This window comes from Salminus brasiliensis, chromosome 19 (genome assembly GCF_030463535.1).
Source record: "Salminus brasiliensis chromosome 19, fSalBra1.hap2, whole genome shotgun sequence".
Taxonomy (NCBI): domain Eukaryota; kingdom Metazoa; phylum Chordata; class Actinopteri; order Characiformes; family Bryconidae; genus Salminus; species Salminus brasiliensis.
In genome coordinates, this window is record NC_132896.1 from 12,400,868 (window position 1) to 12,426,852 (window position 25,985).

The following is a 25,985-nucleotide window of genomic DNA, read 5'->3' on the forward strand; positions in this document are numbered from 1 at the left end:
CCTTGAATAAATGTGATTGGCAATATCAACTCTGCATGGTGATTGACTATTTGAATCCTGTAATTTAATTGGCTAGTTTAATTCTGCACTTTGATTGGCCAGGTTCAGTCCTCTCGTTGGCAAACTGAATGCTGTGTGCTGATTGGCTAGTTCAGTCTTGCTCTCTGATCGACTGTGTGATTCTTGCAGTTTGATTGGCTGGATCCTTGTGTTCAGGCTGGCTACTTGAAGCATGTAAACTGACTGGTTGGATAGACTGTTCAGATTGGCTACTCAGTCCTGCGCTGTTTGGCAAATCAAATATTAGCAGCAGATCTCTTAAATCCTTTAAGTTGTGAGGTGGGATCTTCATGTGCATCAATGACCTGTTGCAGGTTCACTGGTTGTCCTTACTTGGTGAGGTAGGTACTGACCACTGCATAACCTGGAAACACAGCACAGGACTGCCTAATGTTTTGGGGATGCTCTGACCCAAAGCAATTTGGCTCTTGTCAAAGATTGCTTGTCAGATTCCTAGGCTTGTTTCTTTTCCAGCTTGTTTACTTGCTGCCTAACATATCCATCCCTGAAAGGATGCCGCTGAAACCAGACCATCAGTGTTATTTACTTCACCTGTCAGTGGTATTCATGTTTTGGGGGAACGTACTCCAACATTTCCACATATCAAGCTGTTGTTTATTTTAATTTACTGCATCTTTAAGGTTCAATTATACACCAGGAAGACAAATTTCTTTTTTTTTCTTCTCTTTTTTCATTTTTAACACGACATGATTTATTACAGAACACTGAGGCAAATCAACAGAGGTCAACTGATAGAAAACAAAACCATTAGTTCTTTTATTTTACAGCATAAAATAGACTAACACTAGCTCTTGTTAGAGCCTTGCTCGTAATACTGCAGCTGCAACTACGGTTTCACAGAGACAGCTCTAGCCTTGTGCTTCTCAAACCTGTGCCCTGGAAAGAGACAATTTAGCATCTCAGTCCAGCATTTACTGTTGTGCTTTAGACATACCGGCAAACACTACACACCACACAACTCCATCAAGCCTCTATGAAGAGGTACGGTATTTACAAAGCCCTAAAGATTAAGACTTTGTGATGCTTCACCGTCAAGATTTTTTAAGTTTGGTAGCAACTGCTGTAATTTCTGTAATCACCCATATGCAGTCATAGTTTTAGAAAGATTCACAAAAAATGTACACAGATCATTTTACAAACTGAATCTACATAACAAATAGTGAAATAGTCATAGCCCTATAGGCCTAGCTGACACCAGACAGCTGTGACATGTCGTCCAATAGTAAAATACGAATCCACTCATGGTAGTTCATCATACTGGCATTAAAATCATTTCAGGTTCTTATATGAAGTGGTTTTTGATTCTGCCATTCTGATTTTTAACATTTGAACTTTATGTAATTGAGGCAACTAGCATTCATTGTATGTATGTATCCATCACGGCAATCCAATGTGAGGTATAGACTTGCACAATGGAACTGAACATCACACACACACACATTAACCCTGTACTTCCTCATATGGAAGCGTTTCAATACCTATATAAAGGAACATAACAAATTCCAATTCTGTGGTCACTAGAAGCCCCTTAATTTGGTTCATTTAAAGTTTGGCAATGTTCCTAAGTTTAACTGTTTTTTTGGGGCGGTTAAACATGTCATTTGGGCTTGGTAGAACATGTAATGTAGTCCACATGCTTACAAAAGTTCAGTCACCACGAAGCTGAGTAGATGGCTATGTATCCTCTTTCAGCTCTGAATGGGAATGTTTGTAATAACTGGATTTAGTATGTTTTTTTCTCTGCCAAATGTCACTGATGGAAGGAATTCCATAACTGTATGAAAATTCAGCCCAGTAAGATTCTGACGCAGTGCTTCCCTAGAGCCCGTATTTCTGGAGCAATTCCGACTGCCACTGGCGCTTCCGCTCTGGGAATGCCTGTGGAATCTTGATCTTGCGGAAATCCCGGATGCACTGCTTCATCTCCTCTTCGGCGCTAGGTCTCTCCAGAGTCTTCCTCCGCGTCAGTCCTCCTCCGCCGCCCTCCCGCAGCCCCACTCCACTGGTCAGGGACTGGAAGAGTTCGCTGTTGCGTCTCTTATCCGGGAGCTCCATCCACTGTACGGAGGAGCCTTTTTTGGGTGGCCTGCCAAGGGTGAGGGTACTGGGGGGCCGGGAGACTGAGTGAAGGGCTCCACAGGGGGCCAGGGACCCTCCTACCACCTCCCCACGCTGTACCAGGACAGGGCCTCCGTCCTGGGGTGAGGTTGCCTCGGAGTGGGTCTCAGAGCTAGAGGTGGACAGCTCGTTGAGGGAAGCTCCACTTTCGCTGCCCTTATCCGGCAGCTTTTCAGGCTTGGGCTCCTCACACTCCGCTCTGGGGGACACTGTCCTGCAGGCAGGCCCTGCAAACAGAAACAGGAAAATGATTAAGAAGTGTGTAGCGTTACCACGGACAACAAATTCAAGACATTCCCTTGTATTTGGCTCTTCAGTGGCATTGCTCAAAGAACCCTTTGAAGCACCTTTATTTCTAAGAGGTACCACACCAATGCATCAGCTAATTTATCAAGTCCTTCATGAACTGAGTCAAGTGTTGCTACAGAGATACCGCAGATGTGAGACCATAATGTACATAATAATCATTCCTGTTATTCCCTTCACCAGAAGAACAAAAGAGCAAATCGATCCTAAACAAACACAGCAGGTACATGCTGTTGGGGCGCACAGGAGCAGAGAGGCTGAAAGAATCAACCTAAAAACAAACACTACGTACATGAACCGAGTCAACCGTGTGAAAACAGGCTATGGACAAACAACTAACTAGATAACGGGCCAAAAGAAAAGAAAAGATGTAAAGCGACATTTCTGAATTCCATTTCACTAAATGCATATGGTGCTATTTTACAGGCTTAACCTAAACCTCAATCTCCATTCAAATGACTTTTAAGCCCAAGACTGCATAGTCTGTCTGACATTAGTGCTTAATATTAACCCCCAAAAAATTAAAAGAAAGAAAAGGACACAAGACTATCCCTACTCTAATCTTCTCTATTATCTCTCCATTACTCTGCAGTGATGAAACCCTAAGTTTGTGCAGAGCTGAGAAAGAGGCTACTAATCGCATGCCTCAGTGCACCTCTTAATGCGATATGCAGCTGCTAATTGGTGATTAGATGCTGATATCCAGGCACAGGGGAGGCAGGATGGCGAGTTTTTTCCCCCCAGGCTGACCATGCCTGCTAAGGGCACAGTGGAGGCAGGGCACCATACTGCTGGGACCCAAATTCAGCACCAGCAGACATCTGTGCACTGCACGGCTGTCCCGTCTAAGCCAACTAGTGCAGTAATCAATTGCCATAATCTCAGTCGAATAAGATTCGGCCTGTCAAGGAACTGTATGGTTTCTAGTCTGATACTTGCTTATGCCTCCTTGCCTTGAATGACAGCTTCGAACCAGTCTCCTCGGAGAGTTCCTGCCCATTTCTGCCCTCTTTCATAAAATGAGAGCACACTTTAGATAGGATTCATGTGTAGGCCTACATACTTTGGGACACCTGCTGTTCCAAATTGGGAATTAAGATTGATGCTTGGGGATTTTGCTGGTAAGTTAAAGGGGTCTAGTGTTCCATCACTGTTAACATTTACCAGAGAATTAAAGTTAAAGCTCTAGATCAGGGGCCATTGATTTTAATCATAATGGGCTTTAGTCCAGCACAGTTTGGTCATTTCTCTGCTCAAATGTACCTGATTTATTCAGTAGTTAATTAGCAGGTTTAGCACTTGGCTGAACTCCAGCTTTCTACAACTTTCTACATCCTTCCAAAGTTTAGAACATGCAACTGGCTGCTTGTGCTCTGCAATGGTACATTTCATGTGTGAAACATTTTCAATGGAATTCCCACAAGCGACAAACAACCTTGGCAAAATGGTGCTGATCATATATTTCCCAACAGACGTGAACACTCTCATAGTGGCATTTGACTTTTAAAAAGAAATGTCAGGCAGGAGGAAGGCATAGCATAATAACTTGTCAACAAGTTCAAACAGGTGTACCATAGCAGCTCAACATTTACAAGGGCTTGAACAGAGGCCTATCCCTTTCCTCATTTGTTTCACCTAGCTAGGAATTTATGCAGCATGCCAATAAACAGAGACACATAAATGTTCATTACAGTCCACACTTCCAATGAACGTGCTAAACCCAAATCTAGATGATTAAAAAAATTCTAGTTCTACAGAGATAAAGGACACTTTACCGAATTACACATATCTGCATGTTTCTGGGCTTGTTTGGGGGAGGGGCTCATTATTGCTGGTTCACTTTTCAGTATTTTCCTTGGATACAAACACTCAAGCAGTGAAGATCAGAACTTTCATTTGCAGTCATTGCACTTGACTGTGCAGGAACACCTGCAAACAAGGAGCCGGTCTTATAGGAGAAGGTTTTTAAGCTATGTATGCGATAAGTCGAAGCGGTCACGTGACATAATCACGCAAGTTCTCTGGACCCCTCCCAGGCCCAGAAACTTTCTCAGCTTTCACACTTGACCAAAATGTACCGAACTCTCAGAGCAAGCACTCCTTGGTCCTGGGAAAAACGCCAGTGAGAAAACGCCCCAAAATCTATAAGGAATGTAACCATGACAACAAAAACAACCCCATGACAACAGGCCTGTTAAGCTTAGATTTTGAATCTAAGATACAGGATAATGGGGAAAAAGTTATGTGCTGACATTAATGTAACCATGATGGTGATGGTTTTGGGAACCAATGGCAATTGTCCAATAATCTAAATCTTGTAAGCATTAGTAAAGTATAGTACTATATGTAGGTGCTAATAATAGGCAGCAAATCATTCAAGTCAGATTAGTCAAAGAATTACGCAAAAACTCTCTGGCCAAAAGCTCAGGCTATCTCTCAGTCGATATGACCAAGTAGACAGGCCCTTTAGGTTAGGGGCTGAGAGTGGATCATATGACCTTGAACATGGTGGTGTGGGCTAAGTTGAGCCTGAGAGTGAGCTTGTGTGACTTTTGGTGTTCAAACAGTGTTTAAACTCTTTAATTAACAGAATGCAGCTGACACTGCTGTAAATCGAAGAAATGCACTGTATCCCCTTGCAAACAATACACACACACACTCCACACCTTACTAAGAACTGAACTGCATTGCAACTAAACCTCATTTGTTTGGTCAAAAGTCTGGCAACAAAAGCCCCACAGAGTAATGACGCAGCTGTGTGGCCATCCTGAATTAACCTACACACTTTGCAAGGACATAAAAGGCTTTGACGTCCACTTTTTGGTCTATTTGATTAGATGGACTGAAAGCAAGCATTTTGCCATTAGCGGCCATATGGCGAGCTACCCATTAGCAAACACAGGGTGAAGTTGGATGTTAAATCTCAGAGGAATCATAATAGCTCATTTCTCTTTGCTTTACTGTCTCTCCAGTAGCAGTAAGCATCAGTGCCTCGGGGGCTGTGGAGCAGTTAAAACACGCTGCAGCTCCATCACATAAAGCAATTACACATGTAGACCCACAGATTACCTCACACTGTGAAATGCATGTTCATTCACAGGGCCACTACACCACACAAAGAGGCAGGGGTTTCATATATTGCCAACATGTAAGTCAACATGTAAAGTATGTAAGGCATACAGAAGGGCAGGCACACACAATTACACATACAGTTTCTTGCAGACATAGACATGACCCTCTGCTCTTCCTGGAGAATTGGAGCCAATAGAAGGACAATGCAATTTCCAATGCTTTCTATTATTCTAGTTTTATTCCAGAAAAAAATATAGAAAACGAACTAAAGCTTAGGATATAAACTTGTGATCCACCTGAGGTAAGTTAAAATGCTTAAGAGTATGGTCTTTTTAACCATCTTAACACTCCAAGGCTTATTACACTAGAACTACAGGGACTTCTGTACAAACTGGTGGGGCTATTCTTTGGTAACAGAACTTTGTAATAACACTTTCAGTCCGCTAGCGGTCCTAGAGAACAGTAAAGTATGCTTGGGTTTGTGGGAAGATTATGCTGTTCATAAACAGACAGTATTTCCTCAGCAGCTGATCTATCCTGTTCCATATAACATACTCTCAGCAGCCTTTCAGCTCTAACTGAGGTCACACGGATAAACCCGGGAACAGGCACTGCAAAGATGAACTGATAAATCGTGCTTCTTTGCTTACATAGCCAATGTTCTTTCTCAACACTGTTTACTGTGACGAAAACAAGGCTTCATATCCATAGGGATAACTGGATGGAGGGAAAGATAATCAGACAGAGGTTAAAAATCCTGTCACTATGAATAGGTAATTGAATTTGAGATGAACTGAATCTCCAAAAGTTGTTTTCATCATTTTAAGCAGAACTAGTGTAGCATTTTTGTTTTCTACAATTTAAGAGTAAAATCTTAGAGAAAAGGGCAGGAGATGGAGGAAATTTCAAAGTTTTATAAATAAAGAGGTGTCAGGTTCATTTCCTTAGTTTGTAACATAATTAAGAAATGGCTGTTAAGAGGAACAAAAGGCAAGAGACTATATAAACTTACAGAGAGAACTGCTCAGAGGACTGTTAGAAAGACAAAGCAAGACCAGACTATTAAGTACTATTAAGTGGTGCACTATTCTACTGTGTAGCCACCTTCATATTTGAGTTATCAGTGTTATACTATGTCCTCATCACAAAATACAGCATTAGGGGTTTTCAAAAGAACATCTAAAAAAGCCTGATGCATTGTGGAAACAAAATTTGAAAATTAAAATGAAACAAGAATAAAAAGGTAAATGGTTTAAAATGGACAAGTTGATGTCCAGATCTCAATCCAACCGAAAATCTGTGCTATGCACTATGTAAAACTTTTTAGACACATCTCACCAGCCTGAACAACATGGAGCATTTCTGCCTGGGTGAATTGGCGATAACACTCCCAAACAGTTTGCAAAGCTGACAACTAACCCTTAATCCCACATTCTTAAAACGTACTATGTTGGGCAAGCAGTTACTACAGCAAAAGGGTGTTCTAATAAATCTTTAACACAGCAGATTCCACTTGTTTTTCCCCAGTGTGCTGTTTTAACTAAAATAAACTTTAGTTTATTGCATTAAGTGTATTTTCGGGTGTTGTTTTAAATTGGATTAAAATGGGTCGTTTTTGGCATAATCTGTCCACTAGTATAGTCATACATGTATCCCTGATATGTAGGTATATTTTTATGTGTACACTGTACATGGTCATTGCTACTGTACTTTGTACATATAGAATTGAGTTTAAAGTATGTATTTGTGTTTAGACCTAACATTCAAAGACTGTGTTTTCTCTCAAAGTATTTAAGCCATTGATATTTATTGAAAAAATCAATTAAAAAACTATTTTTTAGGTGGTGATATCCTTTTTGTATTTGATAATTGATTGTATTTGTAATTGGACCACTCTAGAAGCCATTACAATTGTTTTCACAGAATCGGTGAGTATTGGTGTTGACAATTATACACAAATGTTCTTTGAGCAAAATCTTTACAACCCATTTGGAGTGAAACGAATTTGCCTACCTGCTTCATACAAGCAGGCTTACTTTTGCTAACATCAAATACACAACACGGAAAACCAAATTCATTAACAGAATGATAATGACTAATGAAAACGGTAATTATCGGTAGCTGTCAGCAACATGTTAGTGGAAGAGCATAAAATTAGCACCCATCTAGTCACTGTGAGAGGTCCAATTAGCCTCGACAGAGAGGTAGAGGCTTAGAGGTGCTATTAGAATGCTTTCCACAAAAAAAAGACAAAACAAGCCGAAGCTCTGAGAGCTTGATAAGACAGAAGGTCTTTCCACAGCAGCACAGACAACTCATTAAGCATATAAAAATCTAAGGAAATCTCTAAGAATCAAACAGTCCTCTGTGATTAGACCTTCAGTCAAGGAACGTCCGAAATCCTGCACCAGTCTGTAATGGCAGAGCAGTAGTTCAGAATTATTCTCGTATAGGTATAGCTCTTTTGACCTAACTAGCTTATCAGCGTTGCTTTTTTGTGCACAGAAAGTGCTCAGATTTGGATCAATTGACATGGAGTATTTTTCTTAAGGATATATTTCTTTGACGTTTGTGCCTCTGTGAGGCCTGTGGTATGTTTATTTGGTGTTTAATCTCTTTATGGACAGTGTTTCCTTCAGGATTTTTTTTTCAGCAGCGGCAGCTGACCGACCTGCCGACAGATGAAATACACTGAAACTAGACTGCAAAACAAGTGTTCAAGCTCAACAAGCTTTGTGAACTTTATATTTAGATCCATTTTATACATATGGTATCTTTCCTCCACTGTGAACTGGCTGTTTTTTGCGCTGAAAGATATGAGCTGTACAGCGCTAGGATAGTAATGTTAGCTGAGGTAAGCTTGGCATTTGTTTGTTTACCAAAAGACTGACTGTTTCTCTGTGTAAATTAGTCACTTATTTGACTTCAATATCTTGTGCCTGACTGAGAGTGACTGTTGCAGATGTCATTAAAATGCCACCAATCCAATTGGTTATATTATAATAATATTCTAAATAATAATTATAATAATTTTCTAAATGCTAACTGATAATGTAATGTTGATATTACGTGGAACTCACAAGTGTGAAAGTGCAGTGCCTGGACAGTCTGGGGTGTGCACATAACAGAGACTTCGAATGGATGAATCTATGGTTGGCAAAAACTACAACTGGGTGTTTTTTACTGCTGCCAACCAAAGGATCATCAAGCAAGCACAGCTCAAAGCTTCCACTCAACTGAGAAAGGGTGAAGCCTCTCAGCGAGCACTCAAGTTGCCCTCTGTTTCCCACTGTGCCACCGCAGCTCCATTGCAGAACCTTCCAGTTAAAGTGCCACATCTCTTCCATTTGTTTTATTAAAAAAAAGATACGGAAGTAACTGTATTATGTATCATTATAAATACTTTGCTGTAAAATAACCAAGTAAAGTCACACAGTAAGAAAAAATAAATCCTGTATTGAAAAAAAAAAGGCATCCGGGGGTAACGATAATAGTTTTATGATCACATCACAGCCCTCTGAATCATAATCATATCAAACTGTGAGATGCCAAGAGATTCCCAATCCTAGTAATGACAAATAGTAATGGTTTGCATAGCTTTGGCTTAATTTACTTAATGTTTTAAATTTACTTAATTTATTTGGCGGGGGGGTGGCACACCTAAAACCCAGTAAAATTACTATGATGTGATATGCCCCACAAAAGTTAAAAGAGTCAAAAGACTTGAATTTAAATAAAAAAGATGGTAACATTTTATGGAAAAATACTTCTCAGGATTACAGATTTATTTCTTTTTGATAGGTCAAATTCAATACGTCGAAAATTATGTCAAAGAAATTTTAATACATTGAGGGTCAGTTTCCTGAACAGGGATTAAGCCTTGTCCAGGACTATATGTTCTTTTCAGTGGAGGATCTCTCTCTATTCAGAATTCCAGGACTAGGCTTATTCCCTGTCTGGTAAACCGAGCCTACATAGACATTAGTTAGAAGTTTAAAAATTCAGAGATTTTATTGGTTTAGAGGTTTTATTATGATTTTGATCTTGGGTAATGTTTTATGCTGAACACAGGAAGGAAGTACCAAAATAACGATGGTATTTGTAAATGAGACCACTACATTCTTCAGATTCCACTTAAACTGAGGCTGATTACTAAAAGAACAGAAAAGAATCACTTCTGATTCCAGGATGATGATGGCCCAAAAGATTTTAGCAAGCATCTGGGCTAAGATGAGGGGGAAGGATGGAAGGCAGAGGCCTCCCAGCACACTTGGCTGCTTAGCATTTCTCACCACTGCTACCCTGAAACAACCCAGCGCCTCCTGACCTTTGCTAAGGGACCATGGATTACTGAAGAAAGAAAAAGGGAGGGAAGGTAGGTTGAATGTGATACCAATCTATAATTGGAATGCAGAGAGCATTGCTGCACAAGCCTAAAAAAAAAACACAGAAGAACTGAAGAGACGGGAAAAAGAGCAAAAAATCTGATAGGCATTTTCAATATAGCTGTAATCCCGTTGGGTGAAACACAGGATTAAGATGGTGTGGAGGACAGCTGCAAGGCCACCCGCTTAGAAACTGCTCTCAGCTGGCGAATACCTGAAGAGTGCTGTATTGAGATGACGTAAAGGTGTGCTTACAATAAATGGTGAGCTTACAAATCTATGAGCATGATTTTGTCATTCTTTACATTAGCAAGAGATTCCTGTACTTTGATTACTGCTTTGCCTGGATACTGAGCATTTCAAACATATGTGACATATGGGTGGTCAGAAACTCAGTTCTGGATGTTGACTATTAAGCGCACTGCAAAAAATGTTCCGTGTGTTTTTTGGACTCCTTAACTTTGACCATGGAGCGCTGAGCCCTTGCTGGGATTTGAACTTACACTTGAGAAGCAGGCCATTTGAGAAGTTAGACCATTGGGCCATTTCAGAGCTGTGAAATTACACTACACAAGCGCACAGTTGTGAGTAGTTTTTCCCTTTCACTTCTCTTTGGACACAGAAATATACATGGCTTCACAGCTCTAGAGTGGCACAACTGAGAGGTTCTGACCTACAGATGCAAATAAACAGAGGAGGAGGGGATACAGACTAAATACACTATACATCCAAAGGTTTGTAAACACTCCTTCTAATGAATGCATAAGCAAATGCACACATGTAGCTTGTCTAGTCCCTGTAGAGAAGTACTGCCAATATAATAGGACACTCTGGAGCAGATAAACAGGAATATATTGGCACCATGCCTAGTGCCAGGTGTGGGCTAGAGGGGTTTAAAGCCCCCCAGCGTTGAGCTGTGGAGGGATGGTGCTCCATCCACTACTTCTGGGATGAGATGGGGAGTTGTGGATGAGGTGGGGAACAAAAGCAAACTCCTTTTTAATCATTCTGATTTTAGAGAAACAATGTCCCAATACTTTTGTCCATATAGTGTATCCTACAAAATATTTAGCAATTTCAGCTGCAGCACAAAATCTCAAAAAGAATGAGTTAACTCAAAAAACGTCCTGCAATCAGTTCCTGCTATTAGTGTGGATTGATGTGCATCTGAAAAAATGCCAGTGCTGAAGTCCCTACAAATGTGTCTAGGGAGTTAAGTTCATGTTTTTCTCTTTTTTTTTCAGTGTGTGCAAAAACAATGGAAGAGACAGTCCGTAAATGCCACTAACAAGCACTATGCTAGTGCACACATACACACATACAACTGTATAACTGTGCTTATTTTGTAGATCACTGTATTACTTGCAAAACAGCTGAAGCTGAAGGTACTGTTTGCCTGCAGTAGCTAATGGGGAGTCTATAACCTGTGCTGAAGAGCGGCAGATGTCCTCACTAGAATAATTCTCTCTGGGGGCCAAAGCCATGTCCTAGAAATAATGCGCAGCAAAACTGTGTAAACATATTGTGTTCTCTAATGCGTTCACAGTAATTGAACTCATAGAAAGCTCCATCTGCGGCCACATTCACGCTCAGGCTAAACTGGGAAACAGTGTCCTCTGACAACTCTCAATTTTCTCTTCTGAACCACTGGTGCAAAGCGCCATTAACATTTACTGATTTATTTGTATGCAGACTGACGCCTACCAGTACTTACGTTTTAGATTGCCCAAGAAATTTCACCACAAGTCTAGCCCAGCTAACTGCTGACAAGTCATTAGTGTAGTCTTTTTTTCCATTTTACATTCACATAAGCATGTAAAACCAATACCCCCACAGGAAGTTTCAGTGAAGATTAGATTAGACGCTCTTTTGGTTAGAGGCCCCTTGCTGCAAGCCTTGGTTACATAAAGAATTTCCAACAAGCTTCAGTGCTTTAATATTAGCCTGAACCTATTTCACAGTGTGAAGACCTTTAGGGAAAGTGGCATGGCCTTCCTGCTAATCATATGGTTTCTTACTCAAACTCTCGTCATGCAAGTCACTTCAGTTCAGGGTAAGTGTTTCTATTTACCCAGAGAAATGTACTGACTTAATGACACTTGATAGGTATTTTGGGCATCTATTCCATACATTCCATGCTGTCACTGTGAATTACCTGATGTAAAATATTCAACACATACACACCGATCAGCCATAACATTAGCACCACTTGTCTAATTTTGATTAGTCCACCTTGTGCTGCCACAACAGATCTGACCATTCGAGGCATGGACTACACAAGACCTCTGAAGGTGTCCTGTGGTATCTGCCACCAAGATGTTAGCAGCAGATCCTTTAAGTCCTGTAAACTATGAAGTGGGGCCTCCATGAATTGCATCAGTGAGCCTTAGGTTTTTTGGAGACGTTCTGACCCAGTTGGGCCTTATCAAAGTAGTTCAGATGCTTGTGTTTGCCCATTTGTTCTGTTTTAACACATCACCTTTGAGAACTGACTGCTCACTTGCTGCCTAATATATGCCATTGACAGATACCACTGTAGATACAGCTGATCATTGTTTTCCACTTTATCTGTCAATGGTGCTAATGTTATGGCTGATCAGTGTATGTTACAACATGTTATATATAATGAATATTACAACAATCAATAGATTTGCTGGCAGCTTGATCATAGCTTGTCGTTGTTCACATATTTAACACAAGGAAATAAAACCCAGGACCTGTCAGGTTAATTAACGTCTTTGAAAAATTAAAGATCTGAAATTTCTACAGCCTCTGGTCTTCTTTAAAATAGCATTTATGTAAACTGATTATTTTGAACAAAGCAAACCGAAGATGTGACCCACAGCACGTCTGATTAAGCTCATAGTCGCATCACAGGCAGAGAAATGGGCTTTATCTCAGAAGGTTGTCAGGCTGATCTCCTGACAAAAATCTCCTCACACTATTTGTTGTGTTTCAACAGATAAGGAAGACCCATCATACCAAAAAAATCACCTGAGCAACAGTAATAAGCCTGATGACCATCTAGCACTTGACGAATATTCAACACACAGGCCTATTAAATATTTCTGTTTCGCAAACACAACTGGTAAGTGTAAAGAGGGGATTTTAATTTGAAGCTATTAGTTTAGTTTGAAGCTCTCTCCGAAACCCATTACGTATTAACATACCTGTGTATAAAAGGCACATAATGAGGATTTCATTGGGCTTTTAGCAACTACAGTTCCACAAGCACAAATGCATTTGTGACAATCAGAGATCACTGTTTCTCAGTCATGATTTCCTGCCAACAGTGAATGTGGGAAATGGCTCTTTTACAGAGGTGCCAAAAAGACTTGCAGAACCAGAGCCTGACTCAGATCTAACTAAGACCAAGTGAGTTTTCCCCATAATGTGTTATTGTACATGTATAATATGAGTATGTAAGTGTATACAGTACATGGCACAAGGTTTTAAGATTGTATTACATTTACCACTTACTGACCACTAGCCTACTCTAAACATGGATGGTTTTACTTAACATGGTTATGCAGACCCAATAAACAACACTAAAACCTTTATTGTGTTTTTTTTTCCTTTTAAATTATTTATACATGATACTATCATTACTGCCCAGTAAACATCCCTATGCTTGATATTTCCAGCTCCCCCAACAACAAGGGACACAAAGTCAACCCAAAAAGTAAGTGTATTTGGTTTCTTTTGCTTGGACTAGTTGTGCATATTGAATTCCAGTTTTATTGTATGTATCTTTGCTCTACTGCCTTTGTTCCCATGGTTTTATAGCATTAACATTTTATAGCAGGCTCTGATAAATAGCAACGTAACCACTGCACTGCAACATTTTACTAGTGACACACAACTACTGCAGTCTAACAGTCAATAATATTTTATTAACCAGTATTTTTCATGCTAATAAATTATATATTTGTTCATATTAAAATCTTAACCAAATACTTGGTTGCATACAAATAGTTCATCATTATTCTAAATAACTACTGAGCAATAATCTTAATCCTGTTTTAAATCATTCTCATTCTGTAGTTATTTATTATCTTGATAGAAATAAACTTAATACTTTGTTAAACTGTATATGCTTTAATAATCATTAAATGAACCTCTATTCTAAAATTGCAACTGAATCTTATAATGTCCAACATATAGAATTTTACTGAAACAGAAATATATTATTATTATTAGATTTCACAATGATTCACAATACTTAATATATTTGTAATTAGTAGTAATAATTTGTATGCCAGTCCTTAATTACTGAAATGGCAGAGTTTACATGGAAATGTATCCACCTTTCATAAATCTTCCCTTGTAACATGACAAGAAAGACAAAAGTGAAGGATCTAACATCATGCATCTGGATTTTTAAAGATCTGCCTGCTTATATCCTTATCATGGTTATTCACTAGATCTTTAGTAAAGACTGTAATAATCAATCTTATTATTATTATTATTATTATTAATTAAAACATCAATCAATATTATTATTTAGAAAATTCTGGTCAGTTTGCTGTGGAACATGATTGCTTTAATAATCATTAAATGAACATCTATTCTAAAATTGCAACTGAATCTTATAATGTCCAACATATAGAATTTTACTGAAACAGAAATATATTATTAATTATTAGATTTCACAATGATTCACAATACTTAATATATTTGTAATTAATAGTAATAATTTGTATGCCAGTCCTTAATTACTGAAATGGCAGAGTTTAGGCCTATTAATATTAAAATTAATTCATAAATCTATTACAATGTTTAAGATGATATTTTTCAGGGGCTGTTTAAAAGAGCACTCTGCTCATAGTGTTTCAAGAATAAGTAAAGTAATAGCTGACATCTCATATAAAAAATTATGGACATATTTACAAATTTTAAATACATTTAAAAGACAATGCATTTCTTTCCAAAATACATTTAAAATATATTTCAGAATAAAATGCCAAACTATATAAACAAATATATCACCAAAATACATTTATTTTAAGATATATAGTAAAATAGTAAACAAAGATATATAGCTCATATATCTTTTTTTCATATGCAATTACTTTTTAATGAAGTTTTTTTTTAGAAAAAACTATAAAACACTACAGTGTTATTTATGTTTACAATTTTTAGTAGCTGTCTGCTGTTTGAAGACAACAAACCTGGTCCACAGAAATCTTATTAGGGATATTCAGAAAACCCCTGATAATTGTCCAAAACCTGCATATATGTAAGCAATAACTTAATGTCTTTCTTACTGATACTTTCTCACTTCCATTTTGGAAACATTAAAGCAGCTAAAAATGCAATTAAAAAATCTTTTTTTTCAGAGTCACCTTAAGAAATGGTCAAAGGGTGTGTATTGACTATGAAGCTTCATGGCTGCGCCCTATACTTAAACGTTTTCAACAGTAAGGAACCGACCTGACTAACATGAAAATGTATCCACCTTTCATAAATCTTCCCTTGTAACATGACAAGAAAGACAAAAGTGAAGGATCTAACATCATGCATCTGGATTTTTAAAGATCTGCCTGCTTATATCTTTATCATGGTTATTCACAAGATCTTTAGTAAACACTGTAATAATCAATCTATTAAAACATAAATCAATATTATTATTTAGAAAATTCTGGTCAGTTTGCTGTGGAACATGATAGACTTGAAATTCCACTGCTAATTGTCTTTGTCTATAAAGATTTAGTAAACTGCAAATTCCAAAAATGTACTTTGTATACAACACAAAATGCAATATGCAACTCTATAACTCTGATTGCAGTATGACACCTATAACTCAAAATGTTGAATGTGTCTATAACTCAATGCAATTTGTGTTTATAACTTAAAATGCAATCTGTATACTAAAAATGCAGTGTGTCTATAACGCAAAATGCAGTATGTCTATATTCATTAAAAATGAACTTCCACTGACTAAAGAACCATGTAACACAATTAATGTGTTTTAGCAGGTGACCGTAATACTGCACTCAATGAACAAGGCTATAACCCAATGTGATCCTCCGCTCCCCTCTGATCCTGCTACCGCGTCACTGAAAAAGAATTTCTTCTTTGAGGCACTGCCACTTTAATATAACTGAATTGTGCTCATTAAGAAATGTTTTTATTCAAAGCTTGGATAAGAAAAGACAGGATTAATTAGTTCATGAATTAAACAAAATTTTTTCATTTATTAAACAAGAAACCAAAACATCTATAGAATTCCTTGTATCTCTGGAATGAATCAACTTGTTGTTAGAATGTATTATTCTCCTATTTGAGCTTGTTCAATTGTAGTTAAGTTGCTTTGAAAAGACAATACAATAGAAGACAATCTAGAGCTAGGAATATTTGTTTTGCATGGCCAATTTACTACCCGTCCCTGCGCCTAACCCAGCTATGCTTATCTAATATAATGAAAGGATTGCAAACCTTATTTAATTGACAAACCTCACAGCACACAATTGCAGGAAGCAGCCTGCAGGGTCATTATCTGCATGACGGCAGCGTATCATCTCATTCTACGGTTGGAAAAACACATCCATCTCCATTGGAATGTTGATGAGTGCCATGGTGGTGTTTAAGTTTAAGAAATAAGTAGATTCTCTGATTCTGATACTGACAGCTCCTAAAGTACACGGTGAACAAATCCTCTCTGGGGTCAGTCTGTGTAAGGGATGTCTCAGCTGTAAAACATTTCATTTGTTGGACATTGGAGTGTCTGTATTTATGGTTCAAAATATAATATGTGTATACAATCCAAAATACAGTATGTGTCTATAGTTCAAAATGTTTAGCGTGCCTGTAGCTCAAAATGCAATATAAGTGTCTATAACATCAAATGTAATATATGTACTTAACTCAACATACAGTATGACTGCCTGTAACTCCAAATGCAATATGTGTTTTGAAAGTTCAAAATGCAGTCTATAACTCAAAATGCAGTGTGTGCCTAAAGGTCAAATGCAGGATGTGCCTATAGCTCAAAATGCAATGCGTGTCTATAACGCCAATGTATGACTGCCTATAACTACCTATAAATGTGTTCAAAATGCAGTAAGTCTATAACTTAAAATGCATTGTGTGTCTATAACTCAAGATGCAGTGTGTATCCATAGTTTTAAATGAACTATGCATCTATAACTTAAAATGCAGTACGTGTTTGTAACCTTAAACGCAGTATGAAAGTCAACTACTCAAAATGTAGAATGTCTTTAATGTAAAATGTAATGTGTCTATAACTCAAACTGCAGTATGTATGTATGTATGTCTATAGCTCAAGATGCAATATGTATGCAACAGTTTAAAATGAACTATGCATCTAAAACTCCAAATGCAGCATGTGTCTATAACTAAATGCAATATGTGTATCTATAACTCAAAATGCAGAATGTCTATTAGTCAATGCAAAATGTATCTATAACTTAAAATGCATTGTGTGCCTATAACTCAAAATGCAATGTGTGCCTATAAATCAAAATGCAGTGTTTCTGTAAATCAAAATGCATGATGATTATTTAAAATGCAGTATGTGTATTTATAACTGGAAATGCAGAATGACTGTCTATAACTCAAACTGCAGAATGACTGTCTATAACTCAAAATGCAGAATGAGTAAGTGATAAGTTTATTATGAGTGCAACAAACCCTGTAGTCAGGGCTCACTTTTAAAGAGTGAAAGGAGGATGGTAACATTTTCAGTCACTCATTATTTTTGCTGTATTAAAAAACCTGCTGAGGCGAAACACCACCATATTGTGTCAAACTGTGTTATGAATTTAATGACACTTTACACTCCAACGGTCTAACGTTCAAAAAGCTGTATGGATAGCCTCAGTGTAAACTTCTGATGAGAGGGTACAGAGTAGCACACCTTAAATCATCCCGCACTAATGACTGTTTCCCGAGTGGAAAGATCACTGAACACTGATCACTAGCCGCTCATTATTTCCACCTCTTTCCTGCCTCACTTTTCTCTCAGGAGAAAGACATCTGTAGACATATATCACAAAGCCAACAACAGCATCTTCAAAAGCATCTTCAGATAAAGGTACACTTCATTATGTTGCCCTTTCTGAGACGTCTAGCAGATCTGTGAGTAAGTACAGTGAGAACTGTGGGCTACATATGGTTACATAAATACAACATTCAGCTTCTTCTTGGACTTGGTGGCATTTGTACGCATGACACTGTGGACATTATGAGCCAGACGTGCTCAGACTGAACCTTCAGGTTGAAACACTTTCATTCTTTACACAGAGCTACTCTGTAAATCTTGGAAAGGTCTTTAAGGTATGCTACCTATTTAGCAGCATACAGTACATACAATACAGTAAGTTTTTGTTTTCATTTCTGTGATTAAAATCCAGAACATATGATATGGTAGAAATCATCATATTGTTTATGTACATATAATCACAATATTTTCAGGACACTCAATATATCACAATTAGGGATGTGCCACTCAAGTTTATTTGGGCCGCATTTGAGTATCTTAATGCTGACTGATACTGATCAGATCTGATCTTTGTGTTTCTATAATTAATACAGCCCCACAGCTTTCAGCCCGACCATTCAGTCTGGCTGACCTACCAGACCATTCAGCTCCCAGTTCCTTTGAAACGCTGCAGTCAAAACACTTCTGTCTGTCACTTGCTTTAGCCTCCCCCTCTGGGTTCTGAATGCGCTGTTTAGAGCTGGTTTAGAACCGAAGAATGAAGCACTGTTCTCATGTAAGTAGAACAGAGCATTTCCAGTCTGTCTTAGGGAGTCTGTGGACAAAAACGGCAGAAAGCAGACAAATGGGATCCTGAGTGGTCCAGCAGAATAAGGCGCTGTCACTATGACCAGAGGATCGCTGGTTGGAATCCCGGTCATGCTGCTAGCTATCGTTGGCCTCACTATCCAGGGAGGGTAGATGGTACTTTCTCCCCACGTCACTCCTGAGCAAATTTCCTCCGAGCGCATTGGATTCCCGGTGATGTTGCATTGCCGGCAGTTTGGAAAAAGAGGTGATAGCTGACTGTGCACGTGTCTAAGGAGGCATGTCGAACTTCACCTTTCCAGTGTCGGGAGCATTGCATGTGATAAGGAAGAATATGTATGGATTGTGTAATTGCCGATCCAAATCGAGGAAAAAATAGGTAGAAATTTGAAATTGAAAACATTTTAAAAGAAATAAAAAATTTTTACTAACAAATGCTTTTAACTGGTGTCTGTGTACTGTCTGTTGTTGCTGCATCATGTTTACAACAAGGCTCTGCGCTAATAGCTAAGCTGAAGTTGTCATCTTACCCAAACTTTCCATTCCACCTTAAATGATGCAGCAGTTACGTTCTGCTTTTGAAACGTACACACCTTAACTGCTGCACTATTTAAGGTGGAACGGAAAGCTAGAATTAGAAGCCAACACTTATCACACTTTTAAGTTAAGATAAAGCTCTTCATTTGTGTTTTTTACTGAAAGGGTCACAACTGCACACTGTCTAGGGTACTTCTTTGACAAAATAGTCGCAGACAACAGAGGGTTTGTGGAAGGCTGTCTGTAAACATGCTAAAAACCTGTTAGCACAATGCTATAAACAGTCAAAGCACAAGAACCACAGATATTGAGTTCACAAGTTCTCATGATCCACTGTAAAATAGTTCCACGCTGCTGTTTCTGTACCTTCTGAGATGTTCCTCCCTGCAGCAGCTATAAAGGCACCCAGAAGATGTCAGAGTGTGCTTTGCTACAACAAAAAAGGATTGGAACTGGATCCGGAACCCGTTCCATTAAAAATGCCTGGATATACATTTTTCTGGATAAAAAATACAAGTGAGTTTAAAATACTATGAAAATTCAACAATTATGCTCCTATGTAGTGAAACATGTACCTGGTCACTTTTCTAGTTATGAACGATATGCACAATATGCTCAGGAAACCATATTGTGATGTCTCTTCATACTGCCAGCCTTATCTTGCTGCTTTATGGAATACTAGTAATACAGAACTCCAGACAGTCCCTAAAATCCTATCCTTCACCCAAAACACAAAGCAAACTATAATTCCTCCTTTACAGGCCAGAGATGCTGCAGCCCCGTTGGGTGGTTGTGATTTGACTCAGTAGGGTCTCATACATCTCCACAAACTAATTCTGCTCTGGTGCTGATATAGATGTCTGCAATACTAAGATAATAGGGCTGACAACACCAGTTTTTAATCCCATAAGAACAAATGTTCTTCTGTAAGGTCCGCAGCCGTAGCTTATCTGGCACTGCAATTTTTTACTGTCTTTGGCCCAAGTTCTGTGCCGCTGTCCCTGGACACTACAGCGGACATGACCTTTTGAGTCCTTGTTTAGGGACAGAAAGAAAGTAAAGCTAAACAGAAGGTGAGGAGCATGCACAGAAGGCAGGCGATCACACACGATTTGGCTCCTTCATCTCCTAAATGACTTCAGTTTTGCAAATTTATTGCTGTCCAATGACATCTCAGCATTGAGCCAGCAGACTGGAAGTGATGAGCACTGAAGACTGCAGCCCCATGAGATGCTTCTTATCTCTGTGCGCTTAATGATAGGAGGAAAAGAGACATTCAGCTGCCTTCACTTTTTAAAGCCATTTCCACATTCTTTGCATCCAAAAAAAAGAGAGGATTTAATTCTTTGTGCGAGAGGCTTCAGAATTATGCAGTTAAAGCGCCATGTTCATAGAAAGCATAAATTTGCATGACATTTTTTTATAACTCATTTTCAAAAGATACCCATCAATCTAAACAGTCCATATATGAAAACTGAGGCTCAAAAGTGGTACATAAAAAAACACTGGTTTGTGACCCACAAAAACCAACATACACTATATGTCCAAATGTTTGTGGACACCCCTTCTAATGACTGCAGATTCTTGAAGCTTCACCAACTGCTGACACACACATACATGGGCTAGAGGGGTACAAAGCCCCCCAGCATCAAGCTGTGGAGCAGTGGGACTTTGGTCTCTCGAATTATGGTGCTCCCTCCAGTACATCTGGGATAAGTTGGAGAGTTGAGGTGGGGTGGTGACCATCCAATATCTTGACCACACTAATGCTCTTATTGCTGAATGCATTCAAATCTTCACAGCAATGCTGTTTAGAAAGCCTTCCCTAAACAGTAGAGACAGTTGCTCCAACAAAAAACACCATAAACTATTTTTAATATCCTTGATTTCGGAAGAAACAATAAACAACGAGCAGACGTTCCAATACTTTTGTCCATATAGTGTATAGCCTATGGCAGTTCGTGTTCCCCCGCATTGACAATAAAGTACACCCTTTAAAGTATTACAAAGACTGTAAGAGAGTGGCATGGTGGTGCCAAATGTAGTTTGTGTGCCGCACAGCTCCAGGGGCCTTGATCCTCGCTTTGCATGGTAGGTAAATTGGCTATGCTACATTGCTCCCTAGGTGTGAGTGAATGGGTGTGTGTGGTACCCTGTCCAGGGGGTATTCCTTTCTTGCACCCTATGATTCTGGGTAGGCACCAGACCCACCATGACCCTGACCAGGAACAAGCAGACAAGAAGTTGAAAGAATTCATTTTCCAGCCGTTCTTTATTCCTTTTGAATTTGGGTACAGTCTTCTTATCCTTTTCTTCCTGGTCAGGGTCGCGGCGGGTTCAGATTCACCTCACACCTAGGGGGCAATTTAGCATAGCCAATTTACCTACCATATGTTTCTGTGAGATAGGAGGAAACCCATAGACAAAAACCACAGAGAGGATTGAACCCACAACTTCAGGACCCTGGAACTGTAAAGCACACACACACAGACACCACCTGCTGCACTGTAGTGCCACTGAATGGCCATGCAAAAAATCATGTTGACTGGTTTTAGCACATTAACTCACAAAAATTAAAAAAGTCTTATGAAACATCATGGATAAAACATCATAATATATATATATATATATATATATATATATATATATATATATATATATATCCATACCATATTTACACTGAGCAATGAAGAACAGCAAACGTCTTTAGTCATATTTACCATTTGACTAAACCCCCATGACATCCCCTCACTCCAGCCACATGCACTCACGTTTACGTCCTCTTTAGCACGTAGAGAACAGTCATTCCAAACTAATATGCTCTTCTAAGGAGACATATTGGCATAACAATACCTGTCATACTCTAATGTAGACAGAGATAAGCCTACAGAGCTGCTCATAAATATCAATACAATACCATGTCAGCGTGTGTCCTATGAATAATTCATGTCTCCCTTGGGAGGGCATAGAGCAGCAATCTGAACTCTTCTGTTGTGCTGTTTCAGTGTTTCTATTCCCAAAGACAATCCTCCGCTCCCATGTTCTCTACCCTTCCATCGTAGTACATTCTTTATCGTCTGCACCCGTGTCACAGACACATTTTTACTAGCTGAATATTCATAGCTCGAGGGAAAAGCGGAGAATGAATGTGAACTCAGGTGAGTTTTTGTCATAGCTATCAGAGAGGAATGACAGCCTCTAACGTTTTCTGAAATGAAGTTTTGATTGATTAGAGGTCCTTCTAAATCCCGCTGCCTTTCGAAACGGTCTGCACCATTGTTAGCACCATATGATATGGAAGTAAAACGTGATATACAATTCGGCTGTTATGATGACACTTCGATGAGTTATTGTTCTGGTTAAAACAGAGAATTTCCGAAAATTTCAGTGCAACATGTACAGAGCTCTAAAACTATACTAGTTTATATATAGTTTAATAGTCACTATTTCTGATTGTAGAAAGTGCAAAAAGAAAAAAAAGATGGTGTTCCTTAACCTTGGTCCAAGAAGCACATTTTAGTAGATTCCCTGCTTTGACCCCGTAACACCCCAAGGCTTTTTACACACTAAGGCAAATTATTCAGTAACTACAGGGAGTTTCAAATAATACTTTCGGCCCTTCGGAGGACCACAGGCTTTTGAAGGGGTCAACACTCCTCCTGCAACTCTGAAAGGACTTGTTAATAAACTGATTGGTAGAATCAGGTGTGTTAGGAGCAGGGAAAGCACTAAAATGTGCAGGGTAGGGTGCATCCAGGACCAGGGTTGAGAAACACTGCACTGTTCTGCTGTGCAGCGGCACCTGCACAAATGTGACCTTCATAGAAGAAACCTTGTCCTCACGTGTCCTCAATACAAAATTCTGTGCCTTAAGTTTTTGAGGGAACATCTAAACAAGCCTGCTGCCCTTTGGAAACAACTCCTGTAGACAGTCCTGTAGACTAAAATCCATTTTTTGCTGCAATAAGCCAAAGTACTGGACATTGGTAGAGATATTATTACAAACTTGTATCACCAAAGAATAGTCCTACCAATTTGTACAGAAGTCCCCGTAGTTACTGAGTAATGCGCCTTAGTGTGTAATAAGCCTATCTGTGTTAAGGGGTAGAAGTCCCTTATTTAACAGGATCAGCCTACTACTGCCCAGATAATTGGCTCATTCGGTCATGTAGATTTTTCCTTTACAACATGCAGAGAATTCAACCTTTCCTCTCTAGAGAGGCCACCCGGGTGCTTGTTCTGTCTCGTCATTTCAATACTTTACTGCTGCAACTCCCAGCTGGCTGGTCTTTCTTTGCGCACCACCAGGGCCCTGCAATTGATCCAGCATGCAGCAGTATGGGTTGTCTTTAATGTTGTCTTCAAAAGTTCAGCCATGTAGCTCCTCCGCTGAGTTCTCTTCACTGGCTTCCTGTAGCTGCTGGCCGCATTAAATTCAAAACCCTGACGCTAGCTTACAAAGCCAAGAAATGGACCAACCCCGCTGTACTTGTTGGCAACGGTCAAAAACTGATCTGTACCAAGAGCCATTTCAGCTTCAAGTATGGCTCGGCTTGACCCGCCATCCTTTAAGATCCACGGTTGACAAGCATCCAGACTGTTTTCTGTCCAGGCACTGAAGTGGTGGAACAAAATTTCCCTGGGTGTCCAAACAGCAGAGTTGCTCGCTGTCTTCAAATGCAGACTGAAGACCCTCCTCTTCCATGAGGTAATGTGTATGCTGAGCATTGCGGTCTCCATGCTGACTTTTGAATTTGGCAGCGTCTAAGCTTAGAGGTATCTTTTGGATCGTAGCCTGTACAAACTAGCTATGGATATTTTCTTAGTAAACACTGAAGCACTTTGGTAAGTCTGGATAAGAGTGCCTGCTAAATCCCTTAAACGTAAATGTAACGTAAATGAGAATGGCCGCCTATTGCAACTTACCCATTTTAAGTGGTTTGCCGGGTTCAATGTTGCTGAATGATGAGCAAATTCTCACAAAAGGATCTTGCATTTAAGTTTGTTAGGATTCTCCTTTAAAAATGCCTCCATACTTTAGATGTTTTCTGAAGGTGTAAAGTAACTTAGCACCCCATCCACCTCAGCTTCTCAGCTTGAGCTTGCCTCAACAGTGAACCACCACTGGTGCCTCAACACTGAACGGCAGATAGTCCAGCTAGAATATCCAAATATATTATTCATAATTATATGTTATTTATAATGTTGACTGCTCAACTTGAAGAATCTCAGTCGACTGATGGATCGCCGACTGATGATTCAGCTCGTCGACTTTAAGGGGGCAGCCCTACGCTAATTTACTATGTAAAATATAGCATGCTGATAAATTTGATTAGGCTCTTTCTTTGCTTCCCTTTTGAGAAGTTACAGTAAAGTTATACTCCGGAGAACTTTTTCAAAACCTTTCTTGGCAACATTATTTGCTGCTATATCAAAGCACGCTCATCCAGCACCATCAGTACTTACACATCTCAGCATCAACAATCTGCATCAATATCCAACTACATTATTTATGTACATGCATCAATTCTGCCACTGTAACAAGTGGTCGCATTAATATCCTTTGAAAAGGGGGATCAATTCTAATGAATATTCAGTCTGCTTTGATCCACAGCCTTGACCCACCCTGCTGTCTCTTTGGTCTGCGCTAACAAAGACTTAAATTGCTCTGCTTGTTTAATATTTCTGCGTGAAGTGGGCTGAGCAGTTTTGGAGCATGGGGAGCAAAGTAAATTAGAGGTCAGAGTGGTTTGATAACATTCATAATACATGGTAAGCAATGCGGAAAGCTATTATTGAGGCTGTCAAAATCGGCTGTTCCCCCCTCTCCAAATTTCCTTTTGTGCTGACAAACTGAAATGGTTGACAATCACAGCAAATTCTATATTTCAATTTGTTTTCTCAGATAGAAAATGTAGGCGATGGCACCGCCGACAAAAAAAGGGAGGAAAACAGACAAGGTCATTGACTTTTGAGGGCGCTTGCTGTGATGAGGACCAGCGAGCATCACCTGTGGTGAAATTGCCCGAACCATTGCAGTTTTATTCATAAGGGCGCATGAAGAGACTTGCAGGATGAACATGTCTGACGGATGACAGGGATTTACTTGTCAGTCTCCTCTCTGACAGAGAGGCAATCAAGAGTTTAGATTGGCCCTGAGAGACATGAGGCTCACCAACATGAACCAGTCAGTCAGTCAACTGGAATAATAATGAGAGATGACAATATGCTGCTGCGGTGAGGACACACCCACTCATTCGCACACACGCACATACATACAAACACATGCTCAAATATGCACAGCAGATTATTTTTGTTTAATATTTTCCTTTTTCTCACCCCTTCATAACTCCCAGTGCTGACCAACATCACTTAAGAGTGATGAGGAAAGAGAGTACTGTCTACCCACTAAGAAAAAAGCCCTGCCAATTGTGCCCTTTCTAACTCTGGCCACTGATGGCAAAGCGGCATGGCAAAGAATGGAATTGCAAAGAGTTAATTGCAGTTGTTTAGCTTAGCCTGTTTGATCAAGAGCTAAAATTCATGTAATATATTTTCCTAAGAACTGAGGCTGTTTTGTTTATTGTGTGAAACCATGTTGTGCTTTTCTGAGAATGCCCTAAAATGAGTTTTTTTTTACCATCACTGGTGGCTGGGGTCACAAAGGAGACATTAATAAACAGACACTCTTATAAATAAAGGTGCTACCAAGGGTT

General features: G+C 39.3%; 1 protein-coding gene across 1 annotated transcript in view; it reads right to left on the reverse strand.

Annotated features, from left to right (window-relative positions):
* Positions 1 to 555: 555 nt before the first annotated feature.
* kctd8 (potassium channel tetramerization domain containing 8) overlaps positions 556 to 25,985 on the reverse strand; it is a 31,866-nt gene continuing 6,436 nt past the window's right edge. Inside the window, exon 2 of the mRNA XM_072663379.1 lies at positions 556 to 2,426. Coding sequence (XP_072519480.1) covers positions 1,900 to 2,426 — 527 coding nt within the window. The 3' untranslated portion in view covers positions 556 to 1,899. The remainder of the gene's footprint in view (positions 2,427 to 25,985) is intronic.